The sequence below is a fragment of the Gracilinanus agilis genome, chromosome 3 (assembly GCF_016433145.1).
Source record: "Gracilinanus agilis isolate LMUSP501 chromosome 3, AgileGrace, whole genome shotgun sequence".
Classification (NCBI taxonomy): domain Eukaryota; kingdom Metazoa; phylum Chordata; class Mammalia; order Didelphimorphia; family Didelphidae; genus Gracilinanus; species Gracilinanus agilis.
Window position 1 is genome coordinate 281,008,976 of NC_058132.1, and position 18,046 is coordinate 281,027,021.

Genomic DNA, 18,046 nt, shown 5'->3' on the forward strand with positions numbered 1-18,046 from the left:
CTAGTAGTTTGGCTATGAAATAGAAAAGAGATAATATGGACTAATATATGTTAATCATGTCTACATAAAATAACGTATTTGAATTGTTACAATTTCAGTCAGTGTTTTTAATTCTAGTATTTGGTATTGGATACTTATTAATCACTTTCCTGTATAGATGGTTGACTCTAACCATAGATTCTATTTTTCATCAGACTGGTTTAAATCTAATCTTAAAATTAAAAATTAAATTAAAAAATAACCTCATACTAGTCCTTTATTAAAAAATGAATTGTTGCTCTCCTCTATCTTCCTAAGGATGAAAGCCTGCTAATCAAGTATATCTAACAAAATTATGTATGTGCCTTAAACACTGGATTCCATTTGTATCTATGAGGAAAATCTATATGCAAATATATAGGTTTTCATTATTTTGTGCTGGATAATACCAGTCATGCGGGCAGGCATGCGCCTTCATTTCCTTTTTGATCTACCTCAGAAAATGGCCATTAATGAGTGCTAACTCTTTAGCTCAGTACCATAAATTTTCCAGTCTTTATCGGGTTTTGTGTTTTATCATACCCTTTACTCTTAATTTTTTCCCTATATTTTTTTCATTTTGTCCACGCATTTAACTTATTAATTGGTACATTACCCTGGACAGCCAAATTCAAACTTTCCACCCTGGTCTTTTTCCTTGATTCTCTCTTCTTCAAGGAGATCCTGTTGACAGAGCACTTACATTCTGACTATAGCATTTAAAATTAAGTTACATTAATTCATAACACAATTAATTCATACATTAATATTCCAAATAGTCTGCTTGTTCTTTGAATTCTGAGATTAATCAGTGGCAGTTAGGGTTAAAAATTATATAAATATTTTTTCTATTCCCAAAATAAGAGGATACTTTAAACAGAAATGCAGTAATAAGGAAATTATTATCACTAATTAAGACACAGCAATGGAGTTCTATAAAGCATAACCTTGAACTATGACTTTTGTACAACTTTCACATTTAAGACCTCTATGTTGATTTTTCAAGAGATCCAGTCCTTGAACGAGGTCAGCTGAATTACACTCGCTATACTTGCAACACAAGCAACTCTGAATTGGCTTAACAACAAGGCCAAAAAAACCAACCCCCAAACCTCACTGTAGGCTTTAATTATAATGAGACAGTGTTGGTTTATCTAGAACTGTGAACGCTGCTAATAGCCTAATCTCTTCCTGGCAAAAATAATCATGATCTTTAGCTTTGGAAGCAGTTAGTATAGTCTGTAAGAAGAAATAATATGTTCCTCTCTAAGGAAGAATATTCATTTCAAGCACCTTTACAGATACATGCAAGAGAGGCAGGTAGGGAGCCCATTGGACAGAGTGCCGGGCCTGGAGTCCGGAGGCCCTGGGTTCAAGTGTGCCCTCGGATGCTTTCTAGCTGTGTGATTTGATGCTCTTCTTTCTTAAAACTGAGACTAAGACAGAAGGTAAGAATTTAAAACAAATGAACCAAAACCCCAAATACACACAAAACATCACATATCACAGTACTAGTTAACAGTCTCTAACAGTCCAACCAGCCAACCAGTCCAAATTTCATTCCAAATAAACAACTTAGCACACTGTTTAATCTTAATTCCTAACTCTCCTATCCTCATTTGTTTCATTCAACTTGGATACAATACATTAGATCAATTTAAAATCAACTTTAGGCCCAATGAGCCAACATAGAATAGTGAAAAAGTGATTCACATAGGTAAAACAAAACATTCTTTTAAAAAATAATAATTTGTTAAGCAATACTCTTCTCCATTCAGCGTGCTATTCTGATGTTTCATTATTGTATGATGGAGACACTGACTTCTCAGAAGCTATGCCAGTGGTGTCTAAGCTCTGCTAAACGGTAAAGGCTGAGCGTGGGCCAACCAACAGATTGTGCGTCTGCAATCTAGCAACTATCTCAACTAAATTCAGAGAATCACATCACCAAAAGGTATGTCAACAGGTGTTACTTTTTCTTTGGCCATGGTATCTCATGTACATCATCCAAGATGTGGAAGAAATGCTCACACTGATTAAATTGTATATTGCTATAAGTATTAAAGCAAAGCTATCCTTTAATGTTAAATAATGTAGGAAAGGACCCAAGGTAGTGGTTGAGTGTATGACATTTTTTTTCAGAAAAGTGAGAACAGGTTTTTCAGAAAAGTGAGAACTATATGAATTATACAAAAATAACAGGGTTTTATCTGTTATTTTGTCCTAAAGCAGTTGTGCAGAATATTGCACATATATGCCAGAGACGATGAACTTCTTCCTCTAAGTATTATTGGGTATCTTTATAAAAGTCTGGAATAATGTTTATCTTATCATGATTCTGTAGACTAGCAAGATGCAGGCCCTCGTCTTGGCTCATATAACTCCTGTCTGCACATAAGTCAGAAAAAAAATACTTGTCTACCTTAGAGTAAGGTGCAAGTCCTTCCAAGTACACAATTGGTCATAATCCCACGCTAAAGACATAAACTTTTTAGTAAAGAGTCATCGAAATGCCATGTGGAATAGCTGTAAAAGCAGTGGCCTAGGAATCAGAATGCTTGGGTTCTGGTCTTGGCTTTCCTTTTGTTATGTGAGTTGCTCCCCTCTTTAGGCCTTGCCTCTTACATTATTGTAAAATGAAGCTCTCAAATTCTATAATTTTGAAAGGTGAAGTTACATCCAGTGAGGTTTCAATTAGATAAAAATGTTTTAATATAAATAAGAGTGCAGTAAAACTCAAGTAATCAAAAATTATGGGGAAAGACAATCTGAATTACTGTAAAGTTTGATTTTAGAATGTATGTTCTGTTGTACAATGAATACACACGCTAATAGCAAAACATAATAGTCATATATTAAAATCCTATTACCTGGGGAATTTGGCCAATCCTTAAGGCTCAATGTGTGGGAAAAAATGATCCTATTACATTAATATTAAAATCTACTGTTGCTGATAATGCAGTGTGGTGCTCTTCATATTTGGAGGGCACAAGCAGAGAACTGGGGACCTGAATCTACCAATATAATTTGAAAACACGGAGAAGCACTGATTGTTTGACAGTAGTTGTAATGTGTTTCAGGTATCAACTACCAACTTCAATTATTAAAACATTTGTTCCATTCACTGGTATTTGGAAGGCTCATGAATATAGCTCTTTTTTATGGGTATTAGGAAATAACGATAGTTTAATATTTATATAGTGCTTGAGCTATATGACAACCTGATAGGAAAACAGAGACAACAACAGATGGGAGTTTGAATGATCCTTACTGAGGGTCAGTCTCTGAGTCAGGAAGACATAAAAGGGTACAACTACTACTTTGAACAAACCAAAGAGTGTGACTATAGGCAAGACTCTGAACCTGTCAGTACTCCAGGCAATTCTCTAAGTTGACAAGTTACAGATGAGTTGTTACAATTTGTTTTGCTGGAAAAGATAGAAAAGAAATCACTGCTTCAAATGAGAAAAAATTATTCCAAATAATCCATAGTCCTTCATAATTTTCTTCACTCTAGCCTCCTAAGAGTCTTTCAAGAAAGCCCAAACATTTTTCAATGTTGCCAATTACATTTTCTAATTCAGAAAATCCCAAACTACTCCAACATAATGTTTTAAGAACCATGTTAAACTTTAAGAATATTTAACACTGTACAAGCATTCAAGTAATTATCTTGCCAAAACGAAATGTCCTTATTCTAAAAGCTAAAATCCTCAATCTAACTCCTAAAATCCTTTGTAATACTAAGACTAGAAGCCAGGTCTCCCGACTAAGACAGGGAATTGTGAACACAACTGTTATTTTTGGTTTCTGGCTTGACTGCAATTGTATCTCATCAGCAAAGCAACATTAACATGTGTTGAAGCCTTGGACACGAAAATTCCTATAGTACCTAACAGAGATCTTGTACATTTTAATCATTCGATAAATACCTGTTAACCAGAGGAACGAGAACAGTTGATGTTTAAAAATGGAATTTTATCTGGCTACAAAAATGTAGAAACAGCACATTATGGCTTAATTTTTTTGACCATAAAAGGATTCTTTTAATTTTTCTCTGCAGACCAACATTTACACACTTAAGTCATGAGCGAAAAGTTTTTGGGTAGTTTCAGGATGTTTCCTTTCTAGCCGTTATTCCTGTGACTGTGAAAGTTTATTGCTTTAAAAGTTTTTAGACCTACTCAGAGGAATTTTGGAGAGGATCTTCATTAAGGGTCTCTGGGAAGAGTGGGAGGTGACTCCTGGCAAACAGAAGGCAAGCTTTTTTGGTACCAATTTTATAGGGAGTAACAATATTTATAAACTTGAAGCCAAAATGAAATATATTTATTGGATGCTTTGGTGTGGAGCAAGTAATGCTTTTTTAATAATGGCTAACTGTTTGATTTAAGTCTAATTATGAATATTTGGACATAAAATGATAGTTTTCTTTTAAAAGGTAGAGAGGGAGGTAGAGAATAAGCATTTATAAGTAGCCTATAATTTGCCAGGTATTGTGCAAAATGCTTTTTTTTTTTAAACACATACCTTCTGTTTTAGAATCAATACTAAATATTGGCTCCAAAGCAGTAAAGACTAGACAATAGATGTTAAGTGACTTGTCCAGGGTCACACTACTGGGAATGTCTAGGCCTGATTTGAACCCAGGATCTCCCATTTCCAGGCCTAGCTCTATCCATTGAGCCACGTTCCTGCTTCTACTAGGTGCTTTAAAAATACATATTACCTCAATTAATCGTTACAATAATCCTGGGAGGGAGGTGCTATTATTATTCACATTTTTTAGCTTAAGAAACTGAGGCAAACAGAGATTAGGTGACTTGCTCAGGATCACATAAGTAGTAAGTAGCTGAGGCTGCACTTGAACTTGGGCTTCCTGATTCCAGGACCAGTTACTATTCTCTTCAATGTGTCATTGGTTGCCTCTAAATATATTCTTTTAAAAGGTTTGCTATATTTTTAAGAATGATTTTTTTTTATCATCTTGTGACCAAGAGGTTTTTCCTTAATGTCTTAGAAATTATAATGTGAACAAGGGATTTCAAAAAAATCTATAAATAGTACATTTATACATTTTAGGAATGTATTTGCTGAAAAAAGCAAGTTATTAAATATTTTAATAATTAGTTATGAAAATATTTTAAAAAGACAATATTAGCTTAATATTAGAATGAGTTAAGTCAGTAACAATTGCTTGCTAACAAGATGCCAAACAAACATTTTTGGAACAATTTATCAAATGATCTTTTTTAATTCAAAAAATTGTTACTGTAACACCTACAAACAATTCAAGTCAAGCTAGAAGTTTGCAAATGCAAGGATGTGTATTAATGTGATGGCTAGGGCTAATATCTAATGTAAAATATATTTAAAAATAAACCTTTATTTTTTGGAGAATGCCATTTAAGCTAGACATCTATGACTGACAAAGTTTTTTAAGGGGAGAGCTAATGATATAGGATTTCTTTAGTTATGTTTTTTTGTGAAGTCATACATATATACTCCAGATTTGGTTCTTTCACACAATGATAGCAAAATGTTTTGTTCAAAATCTTTTGTTTGTAGCGTTTCCATTTGCATGACAAAAGTCCTTTTTAGTTGTCTTAATCTGTCAGGGTTTGGGAGAAAGATTTTTTTTGTGTGAGGATGAACTATTTCTTCTGCCACTAAATTGAAGTGAATCATGAGTCTGAGTTGAATCACTTTTAGACTATGAATTTAAGAAAAAGATAAAATGAATATTGTTTTTATATCCCCAAGAATGTAAGATTTAGAGACCAAAAATTACATATTTCTCTGCTACACATGGAACACTTGTACAATCATCTGCTTCTAGTCAGAAATGTATTTTCCTACTAATTTTTAAACTTTAAAAAGTGAGTCAATACTTTCAAAGGTGGAAAAAAGGTCCAAAGTCTTGTACTAATTTCTTCTAAATTAATCAGTAGTTTCAGAAAGAAGTTTTCATTTAATTTATATGATTGAGTCGAATTAGTCAGAGCCAGATTACAACCCTAAATACTTCCATATGTTAGGAAGGATTAGGATTTTTACTATAATGAGATACCATTCAGAACATAGAAAATACCTTCACTCTCTAATAATAATGTTACTTAATGCATCTCTTCTGTTCTACATATCAAGATAGAAAAAAAAAAAGGAGGATGGGTATACCCTGAATTGGCAATCGATTGCTCATCTATGAAACTAGGGAAAGCCCAATAATTTTGGGTCTCCATTTGCTGCTGAATCATTTTAGCCACCGAGTGCCTTTAAGCCAAATTTTCCTTCAATCTCTTTGCATGACACCCAGGGCTGGGTGGATATATAGAAGAGGTGGGCATATTTGGCAATGACTCAGCAATTAGAATCCCAGGTGAGAGGTCCATTGAACCTTCTTGGCTCTATAGACCCTGTTTATTTCACCACTCAAGGTCATTTTGTAACTTCAATTACCTCTTCATTTATACTTCAATTTTGTGGGACAACAATGAGTTAGGAAGAAACACAATTTAAACCACTATCAAACTGATCATAAAAGTGACATCAAGCAACAATTGACTGATGAACAAGGCTGGCATTGACAATAAGTATAACAGAGAGAGATTGATATACCTTCCCTTCCTCAGTGTTTTGTTGACATGAATTGTGAACTTCTTCTTCTCGTACTAATTTGCCAGGCCATGAAGTTAGTCCTTTGATTTGGCCCCAGACCAAGTCGCCAACATTAAACGTCCTTGGTCTATAGTGAATTAGCTCATTTGAAGAAGGGGACTCTGGGTTCCTTAGGTCTTCTTCACTACTAATGCTTTTAGCGTCCGAAGGGCTAGGCACACACCCATTAATGCTTTTGGCATTAAAATCTCCATTAAAATGGATGTAGTCTTTAACTAGCGAACTTTCCAGGCTATTTGAGGAACTTGGAGATTGCTCCTCCATGACTAGGTCTTGCTTTGAAGCACTCAGCAATTCTCCAAACCCTCTGCTCTGTTGAGGCCTATTTCCATTAATATGTGCACATCTTTCCACAGTGTTCTCCAGTCTCTCCTTAAAACTCATCATAGTTCTTTTGTAGTTGTTATACCTGAAATTTTCTTCCAACATTTTATCCCCTTGACAGTTTCTTTGTGGTAACAGAATTGGATGCTGTTCTCCTGGAAGTAATGGCAGTGTGGAGACATTATTGGGCCTTTCATGACAAGGGCTACTGTGGATATGGGCTGAATGATCTAAAAATTCCTCACACTTCCATCTGTTTATCTCTCCACCGGGACTCTGCTCTCCTTCCCACAGTTTTTTAGGTGTGTTGCAACCTCCTGATTTGAAATACTCAAATCCATCTCCCTCGCTTGAATTCTTCCCATGTTCCAAATTTTTTGGGAGGCGAGACCCTCTTATGTTCCTTAGCCTATTGTCGTGATCTGCACCACTAATGTTTCTTCCATGAATTACTGCACTGACAGCACTAGAGAGATTTAATGGGTCACCAATTGAGGCAGTGAAGGCACTCATGGCACTCAGAGCTGGAATGGGGCTAATCTGAGTTGTACTGCTAACTGCAGTGGTGATGACAACTTGCATTCCTTTGCTTGCAGCATCTACAACTGCTTTGTAAATTGCATCTACTGAAGCATCACCCTGACCAGCCACATTGAGGCTATCCTTTGCCTGTTGTCCCAGTGTTGGCTCAGTCCTCTGTTGCAACTCGCAAGCTGTATCTTGGAAAGGAGGAAGTGTAGGGTTAGAATTCTCAGGAAGTGCTGTCAGACCACTTTGAGTGCTCATTCTTTTGTTTAGGAGAGCTGCATCTTCCTGCATTCTCACCTTAAAGAAATATACAGAAGAAACAGTGAGAGAGAAACACCAAGGTCCTCACTGAGTGAGATTACATCTTCACATTTTAATTGACAATAAAGATGTAAAAATGAAGGAAACAGAGGGATAATAATAAAGATTCAAAAATGTAGAATGCCATAAGATCATATTTTATGTTTTTACAGGGCAGGTATGACCAATAAGAAAGATCAGGGTTGGCTTTTTTTTTTGAAGGAAATTAATACAAAATTTTTATAAGTGATGGCTCTAAAAACTGTCATATAACTTTTGATTATGGATTTGAAAAAAGAAAGAAAAGATCAGCACTGTTCCAATTCAAAAGGGGAATAGGCAATTTGAAACAAATGTTAACTCACTAAAATATCTAGTCTTTTTGAAATAAATGATAACTCACCTTTTCTCCAACAGAGAAACATATAACCCTATCATTTGCATTTTTGAAGTCTTCAGATAGAAATAACATGAAATACTCATAACAACTTTCCTAACTATGCTGTACTAGAACCGACAAGTTTTGTGGACATGAATTAGCCACTCTGTGTTATCAATGATTTCTTGTGAACAAGTTAAGAAGCCATGAAGAAAGCATAAGAAAAGATAAGTTTTTCAGAACATTAATTGAAAAAAAAATTGGATTGAGGACTTACTTTTACTTGGCAAACTTGGGAAAAACAAGCAGTAATTCAATTAATTCAAAACCTTTTTATTTATTCTTTAAGTTTTTCCTAAAGCTGATGCTCCCTGGGGCCCATAGCAATTAAGTTTTCCCATTTGGCTTTATGGGCACCAATCCTAGGTCACTAGCTGCTGCAGAAAACTAGTTAATGCAGAATTTAGAGATCAGTCAATAGGCTGTTCCTCCTACCTACCTTTGGGGGTGAAAGCAGACCAGATTTACAACTATGTTTAGGGCTATGCAGCGAACTATACTTAAGATTGTTGGAAGATGAGGAAAGGAGAGAGAATTAATTAAGTCCAAGGCATTTTTCCACTTTTATAAAAATCCATTATGAACATTCCCCTGAATTTAGATTTCTTGTCCTCTTCCCCAATAAGGAAAAGAAATAACTGAAATATTTTATAAAGTTGGGGTCCTGAGTGGCTTCTTTTAATTTATAATTAAATTCTTCATTTTATTAAATGTCTCCAAATATTTCAATTTTACTTTTTTCTCAATGTCAGCATTTTCTATTTTGATCACAAAAGATTTATGAATATACTTTATAATGGCATATCAGCCTCTTCTTACAGTTATTAATAGGTCTCAAAAGATTACAAACATAATTCTAACAAAAGGAAATAAGACATTTAAAGGGTTAATTGCAGACATTGTTTTCTACTAAAATTAACTAGGAAGGAGAGGCAGCAAATAGTTCAGACTATGAGGCCTGGAGTTTAAGAGCTAGCTCTACTACAAACCAGACTTTGTACAAATTATTTAAGCATCCTGAATTTTAATTTTTTGCTTGGTAAAATGGGGACCATAATATGTGTATGGCTTGTTCTCAGGGCTGTTTTTTTTTTTTTAAACCCTTACCTTCTGTCTTGGAATCAATACCATATAGATTCCAAGGCAGAAGAGTGGTAAGGGATAGGCAATGGGGGGTAGGGGTGAGTGTCAAGTGACTTGCCCAGGATCACATAGCTGGGAAGTGTTTGAGGCCAGATTTGAACCTAGAACCTCCTGTCTCTAGGCCTGACTCTCACTCCACTGAGCCACCCAGCTGCCCCCTAACAGGGCTGTTTTAAGGAAAGGATTCACAATTTGAAAAACCCTATATAAATATGGGTCAATACATTTTATGCCTCCTATGCTTACTTCTAGTACTATGACTCCTTGCCCCCAATGTACTGCAATTTTTATTATCAAATAATAGGAAAATAACTATAAAGTACCTGAAAGTTTTGAAAAAGACAAGCCATAGGATTTGAACTGTTGCCTGAACCAGGAATAGTGGGCTGTCCTTGAAATGCCTGAAGATTCTGGTACCCATGGAGAAGTTGCTGTTGTTGCTGATTTGAAGGAAACATTTGATTGCTGTTTAATAGGGACTGTAGATGAGTCAGTTGATGGTTATTCAAAGTATTGTTTATTGATGACATGTCACCTGTAGTTTCAAAAACACAAAAATGTAAGTCAACATGATTTATAGAAGAGTTCTTAAGCTTATGTTTGTGAACAGAGCCATTCCTGAATCAAATACTAAATGCTGGAATTACACAGGTAATACAAATTTTTTTTTCCTCTCTCAGCTCTCAGAAAGATATAAGGGATGATTTCGCATGGTTTTCACATCTTGTAGGCACCACTTCTGATCACCCTTGTTTTTAATCTTTCATTTGATCAAAACTTGTATAAATTTGGCAGAATTGTTTCATAAGAACTATTTTTAAAACTTCCTTTAAATTTCTGATGTATCTAAAAGCTTTTTGCGACTATGAAAATGTGGTTACATTAAGCTGCATGCCAATTTGTCCTTACTTGCAAATGCACTTCTGCAATATTTTTTGTTTATCAAATTCATTGGTAAAGCCCAAGTCTTTAACTGATGCCAAATGAAACTAAACAATTTAGAAATCTGCATTGTTGGTAGGAAAAGTAAAAAATTATCATCTAAAATTTTTTAAGTCAATTAGCATCACAGTAGGAATAATTTACTTAGAAACTAAATCTACTTTAAAATCTCTAAATTAACCTAATTTGAAAGTTATGTTCACATGGTGATTCTGAGGTCAAGGTATTAGGAATTCTCCTATAGTTTAAAAAATATTGACTTCAGCTGAGTTTAGTGGCATATACTTATTATCCCAGCTACTGTGGCTGATGACTCCTTTGAGCTCAACGACTGTAAGTTGCAGTGGATTAAGGTAATAAAAATGTTTACACTAAATCCAGATCATACCCCTTGTTCAAGGAGGGTTGGTGGGGAAACAGAAGACTGGAAATGGAGCAGGTCAAAACTTCCATGCTGATCAGTAATGTGATTAGGCCTATGAATGGCCCTTGCACTTCTACCTTGGGTGTGATAAGGAGATCCAATCTTAAAAACACTGGCTTTATAATGCTTTTTAGCTCATTCAACAAAGTAGACTCAATGAATTTTATTTCATTGTCAAAAACAGAGTATGATATGATAAAACGCATGTCGAGATATCTGAAGCATCTTTTAACACTTCTTTTTGTAGAAGGATGTATCTATATGACTCATTTTTTAAAAATAAAGACATGAAAAAGAAAATGTCTGAGGGAAGTGGCAATATCTATTGGGGCGGTTAGTTACCTTGAACTTATGCAAATTTGTCTTTTGAATGCTTTATATGTGATTTTGCTGGCTGTACACTTATATTTTACTTTATTTTAAGTTCCTCTGGAAAACATGCCTTTAAACTATCTCTGTTTAAAGATCTGTGGGATTCCTACTAACCCTGTGATGCCACAATGAATACAAGTGAAATAAAAGACTTTGTTAGAATGCACCTGTGTTTTACTATCTGAAAACCATAGTTATCATGGGAGTGTTATGTTGAGGTGGCATCGGAATTATCAGACGAAAGAAAACAATTCAAAAATGATATTTAAATATTGCTGGAATTAGGGATAGGAGGGAAAAAGCCATTTTAAAATGTGCACGATTACTCTTGTGTGTTTTTGTTTTTAGTCCGTAAGTAAGCTGTGACAAAACAAAAGCATGACTTAGTGTGACAAAATGGAGTTTTTAAAAAGGCGAAAGGAGAATTAAAAAAAAAAATTCTTTTGTAAAAAATCTGTGAAAACATTTAACTTACCAAGCAGACCTGTCCCCAGTAGAGGGTTAAGTAGCTGTGGCACCACAGAGTTACTGTTGAGTTTAGTTGGACCAGGTGTATTCCCAGCATTATTAGATATGTTCAGCAATGTTTCTGCCATTGACACCACTGCTGTCCCACCAAGTGTTGAGACAGTCAGTGCTGCCACTGCTGATGATGTAGTGGTTGTGGTAGTGGTTGCCTGGGAGGAGGTTGCTATGGAAACCTCTGGATGATTAGCAGTGTTGCCCGATGCCGAGTTCAGGACACCTCCCAAGAGCTGGGGATTCAGGGCCATTAATCCTGAGGCCCCAGTGACAGCGGGGAGGAGCAGGGGGTTAGAAGTAGTGTCGCTGCCTGAAAAGCTTGGTAAAGGGTTCCCCAGGGGGTTGGTTAAAAGGGTCTCAGCTCTGTTGCTGTCTGACTGACTGCTTGGCAAATGGTCTGGTGGGGTTGTCATCTGTGTTAATGAGGGTAAAGGGTTATTTTGCTGTTGCAAAAGATCTGAGATGGTCAAATTGAAAGATGGCAGGGGAAGCATGGCAGCTGCTTGGGCTTGGTTCTGAAGCAGGGCGGCTAAGAGCTGAAAATGAACAGGTTGCAATACCTGCCCATCCACGTCAGCGGAGAGAAAAGCTAAAGCAGCGTTTACATTCGGGTTGAGAAAACCTAAAGGGTTGAGGTTGACCTCAGACTTGCCTTCTCCTGCTGAAGGCTGCAGGATATTTAATAGATTCTGGTTTAGGAGATGCTGTTGATTCACTGGAAGAGAGATAGGTAGAGAACTGAGGAGGCTGGGGTTCAAAGGGTGCGGAAGATTGTTGTTTGAAGGGCTGTTTTGTGGAAAATGAAGTGTGTGCTCCTGGCCAACAAAAGGAAAATCACTCCCAAGGGGCAGCTGACTCTGCAGTTGGCTTCCTGCGGCAGTGGTAACTATAACACCATCTTGAAGAACAGATGTTGTCTTTGTGATGGCGGGTTGGTTGGTGCCAGCTATGGCTATGGATGACGATGGTCCTGAACCTCCTAAAATAAAAAAGCAACCAAAATTAATTATGGCTATTAAGGGAGAATGTATTATACTGGTTACAACTGAGAATTACTTCTATTAATAAAGTACAGTAAGACCTTGTGAATGTGAACTCTATCATTCTGTAATGATGACAATAATGTTACTTATGATCTTTGGAAAAAAAAAAGGTTACCATGACTTATTCCAGGTATGTGTTTAGAGAGACTTTGTACATCAAGGAATGATTGTTAATTGCAAGTAAATTTTAATTTTGTGTGTAGAAAAAAGGGACCTCTATTTTACAGATTTTTGTTAGCAGTTCAAGTTGCTACACGGATTTGGATGTAATACGATTTAATTTCTTAAAAAAATACATCATAATTTACTTCTCCTCCCTCTAATCCTCACCCCACCCCAACCCCAAGCAGGTAAGGAGCAGACAAAAAAACCGAAGGGCATAGGTAAACTTGTGAAAAGTTGTTCTTGTAAGTGAAGTACGTTGTTCAACTATGACATGTAAAAGGAGATGAAAAGAGGATGAATGCATCTCTCACAAAATTTCAACATGCATTTTTTTCCTTTGACTTTGTTACAAAACATGTTCTATGCCTTTGCACACACACCATCCCCATTTTTTTCAATTACAAGTAAGATTTTATTGAGGTAGCAAAGAGTTGTGCACTTAAAGTTTTGCATTTTATCAAACATTGACCAATTAACAATTACATATCAGAAAATAGTACATTTTTCTAACATTCTCAGATCCTAAAATAGTTTCAAATAAATTACTTCAAGTTTTTAACTGTCTCTTGATTTCTGTTTATTTCATTAGAGTACAGACAAAAACATTTTTTAAAGGTTTTTTTTTTTTTTTGTGTGTGTGTCAAACCCTTACCTTCCATCTTAAAATCAATATTGTCTATTAGTTCTAAAGCAGAAGTAAGGGCTAGGCAATGAGGGTTAATTGCCTGGAACAATTAGCTAGGAAGTATCTGAGGCCATATTTGAACCCAGGACCTCCTGTCTCTAAATCTGTTGAACCACCTGGCTGCCCACAAGAAAAATACTTTTAAGGAAAATAAGAGTGACATGTTTCAATAATTCAAGCTGGTCCACTTAAATACTCAGAATTAAAGAAGTATGACTACATATTCTCTCTTAAGTCTTAATAAAAATACTTATTGATTATGAAGATGATTAAAAGAATGTCAACAGTTTCATATTTCAAAACAAAAAATTGCCTTGAAAAATTATAAATGTTATTTCATAGGCATTCCATAAAACATCTTCTACTAATCTCGTAGTTATCCATAAAAATTCTGCCTATGTTGTTTTGCATAACATACATGTCATAGATCACTTATGACTATTGAATATATGCTTATATTTTAAAGAAATAATTTTTATCAAGTTGTAACCTACATATTCTTGAATCATACCTTTAGTCTGCTTCGTTACAATAACTTTTCTAAAGAAGAGTATTGTCAAAACAATATTTATACATACATAAATAATAGATTAAATATTTTTGTTGTACCTTAAAAGGTCAATAAAAATGTACAATTCAAGTGTTCCATCTTTTGTTCAAGTACTGAAACATCAGTACTTAGGAAACAGTAGCAAGGAAGAGGAATACTTAAAATTTTTACAGGACTTCGGTAGGGCAAGACATATCATTATGTTCACATATCATGATAAGTTTTTTTTTTAGGTACACATTAAGTAGATGACTTAAAGGTCTCATACATAAACATTTCTGAATTATTAAATGAAATTGTTTGAGCATTATAGAATATAGTACAGAAGATTACTGAACGTTGACACAGGCATACAGAAGAGTTTCTTTAAAATGAATTCTGGCTTACTATAAAAGTATAAACATTTCATTGTATATTAATGTCTATTACATCTTTAATAAATATGTACTTCCCAATATTGGATTTGGAAATAATCTTTAAAAATGAGATAATAAAATTAATTTATTGGCAATCATTATCACTTTTTTCTTATCTTCTAAAATAATAACACTTAAATTTACATAGCACCTTTACTTTGAAGTCAAACAAAAAATAAAATAACTCAAGTGTGTGGATAAAATTTTATTTATGAAAAATTTTCACAAAGGTTTTATTATTAACCTTTCATCTGCCACTGACAAACCAACATATTTAAGACTCAAGGAAGAAGCAATTTTTTGACAAACTTAAAGAGTTCACTAGCCAAAACTACTAAAGAAATGATGCTAGCCATAATATAATCATTCAAGCAGATGTGGTTTTGGTCATAATTTTTTTTAAAAATTACTTGTATATCTCAGCTGCTCATTTAGTGGATGATCTAGGGCAGTGATGGGCAAATTTTTTAAAGAGGGGGCCAAAGGAAAAGAAATGCTCATCTGTCTGTCTGTTTCTAAGGCAACTCTTTTGAATTTTCATTGTGTTGTATCCTACTCACTGTATTCATCAGATTAGGAATAATGTTGCAAGGCCGGATAGAACATTTCAGGGCCGTAGTTTGCCCATCATTGCTCTTGGGTTATTGTTCAGTGGTTGATGACTATATGTACTCCCCTTTCAACAAAAATAAATTAGATATATTTTATAACATCATCTATAGAAATACTCTAGATATTAAGGTATTGAAAAATCTTTTCAAAAGGTTTTTAATCTATCTTAAAGTAATAATTTATATTAGCCTTCATATGTTTTCTTTATTTTTATTTAATTTGAACATTACCATTACTTATACATATTTTCCTACCCATGATTATTATTACATTTGTTAAGTTACTGCCAATGGACAAGAAGGATGATCATTCATTTGAAGGACTACCATGTTGAGGAGGGATTAAACTTGTTCTTTTTGTTACAAAGGAACAATGAGTTGGGAGATGAAAGAAAGCATATAATTAGGCTTCATGTTAGGAAGAACTTCCTAACACTTGTTCAAAAGAGTTGTTCAACAAGGCTGCCTCAAAACATGGAAGGTTTTCTTTTCTTTAAAGTCTTCACTAAGAGGTTGGACGACCACTTGGTTACATAAAGCAATTTCTTTTTGTGCCTGATGGCATTGAAATCCCTTCCCACTCTCAAATTCTGGGATTCTGTTGTCTGTGTAACCACATATACTTGCTAATTTCAAAAATAATAAATTCCCAAGAGTTATGGTGGAATTCAAAGTATTTTAATTACCACTATTGAAATTCCAGTGTGGTCCCTGTAACATACTATAGGCAGGTTAACAGTAAAATTAATGGAGATCAAATTCAAAACAGTTCACTGTAGTTCTTGGTAAAATTTGAAGGAAGAGGTTGAAACCATTGTCTAAAACTAGTGGCTTGTTTCATTAATTGGCATTATTTAATCACAAATAATTAAGAACTGGTTAGTAGACTATAAACATCTCAGTTTTCATCCTTTTTGACCTCTCTATAGGCTTTGACAGGATTGTTTATCCTCTTCTGAATATTCTTTCTCTCGAGGTTTTTATGGCAGTGTTTTCTTGGTTCTTCTCTTATGTGTCTAACTGTTACTTCTCATCTTTGCTGGATTTTCCTCTAGATAACATCCTCTGGTCCTGGGTATATTCCAAAGGGCAGTTGTGGGTCCTCTCCTACTACCATTTTATACTTCCTCAGTTGGTGATCTCCTCAGCTTCCATAGGTTAATAGCTTTATGCAGATGACTCTCATAGTTATAATTCAGCCCTAACCTCTCACCTGATTTCTAGTCTCACATCTTCAGCTGCTGATTGGATATTTCTAATGAGATAATCCACAGACATCTCACACTCATATACAAAATAGAGCTCATTATTCTTTCTCTAAAACCAAACTTCCTTATTCCTGTAGGCAGTGGTTCCCAAACTTTTTTGGCCTACCACCCCTTTCCAGAAAAAATATTACTTAGCCCCCTGGAAATTAATAGGAAAGATAAATGCACCTCTGGCCATCACTGCCCCCCTGGATCGCTGTAGAGGGTACTAGCATTTTTCTGATCACCCAGTCTTGCAACCTCAGGGTCATCTTTATTAGTTTACCAGCACTCATCCCACAAATATAATCTATAGCCAAATCTTATTTTTATTTTCACATGGGTCTTTTTTTCCAATCACATTCTGGTGCAACTTGTCATCACCTCTTGCCTGTTCTACTGCAATACTCTTGGTTTCCCTACCTCTATCCAGTGGCAAACCTATGGCATGGGTGCCAAAGATGGCACACAGAGCTCTCTCTGTGAGCACGTGACTACCCCCCACCCCAGTTGGCTACTAGAGGGGTAGAAGGACTTGGGCAGAGCTGCTCCCCTCCCCCCTCCATCAAGTCCGATGACATTATTTCACATTCCCCACCCCTCTGCCCAGCAACCAATGGGAATGCATAGGGGGGAAGGTGGACAACTCACAGGTGGCAGAGCTAGAAGAGAGCAGAGCCCTTGGACCACTCCCCTCCCACTCTCTACACTCACTGAGGACATTCCTTACTTCACCCATCCCTCTGTCCAGCAGCCCAGTGGGGGAGTTCTCCCTCCCCTGCATGGGGTTGGTGGGGGGTGTGTGGCCTGGCACTCAGCTTCTGGGGGTTGGAGGTAGGGCCCAGCACTCCATCTCTGAAAGGTTTGCCATGGCTGCTCTAGTCTCTCTTCAGTCAAGCCCAGCCTCCACTCCACTGTCAGTGATTTTCTCACAGGTCTGACTGTGTTGTCCCGCTATTAAATTCCAGTGGCTCCCCCATTACTTCCAGAATTAAATATAAAACCCTCTGTTTGGCTTTTAAAGCATTTCACAGCTTAGCCCCTTCCTACCTTTTTGGCCTTCTTACGCTTTATTCCCCTTTGGTTAGTCTGTTTTTCAAATCTAGCACTGAATGGCTTTGCAATGGCTGCTCCTATACTTGGAATGCTCTAATTCCTAGCTTGACCTCCTGGCTTCCCTCAAGACTGCTCAAATCCCACCTTCCACAAGAGATAATTCTTAGTGCCAACCAAATCAGCCCCTCTCATGAGAGTGCCTTCTCTGATATTACTTCCTACTCTCTCTTACTCTCTCTGTCAGTCTCTCTTTCATATGTTTCCCATATATACTTTCTTGTATATTTTTTTTTTCTCTAAGGTGCTTAGCATAGTACCTGATAATAGTAAGTACTTAATAAAAATACTTTTAAACAAACTGACTGATCTGAATAAATTAATGATTTTTAATTTTTATCACATGAACTTAAAAATAATTTTTTTGAAACTAAGAAAAGAATGAAAAGGTCATACATTATATCCATCTGACTTTATGGGTGGGTAAGAACTGATTCAACTGATGATCATAAATCACTAAGGAAGTTTCATTCCTGTCTTTCATAGATTTCATAATACTTTGAGGAAGTTTACTCTAAATATATAA

At 35.7% G+C, this 18,046-nt stretch overlaps 1 protein-coding gene across 1 annotated transcript in view; it reads right to left on the bottom strand.

Moving 5' to 3' along the window:
• The window catches only part of MBD5 (methyl-CpG binding domain protein 5), a 128,375-nt gene that overhangs the window by 25,667 nt on the left and 84,662 nt on the right, over positions 1 to 18,046 (bottom strand). Inside the window, exons 7-9 of the mRNA XM_044669887.1 lie at positions 11,644 to 12,669; positions 9,754 to 9,965; positions 6,637 to 7,845 (exon numbers count right to left, since the gene is read on the bottom strand). Of these exons, the coding sequence (XP_044525822.1) occupies positions 6,637 to 7,845; positions 9,754 to 9,965; positions 11,644 to 12,669 (2,447 nt within the window). The remainder of the gene's footprint in view (positions 1 to 6,636; positions 7,846 to 9,753; positions 9,966 to 11,643; positions 12,670 to 18,046) is intronic.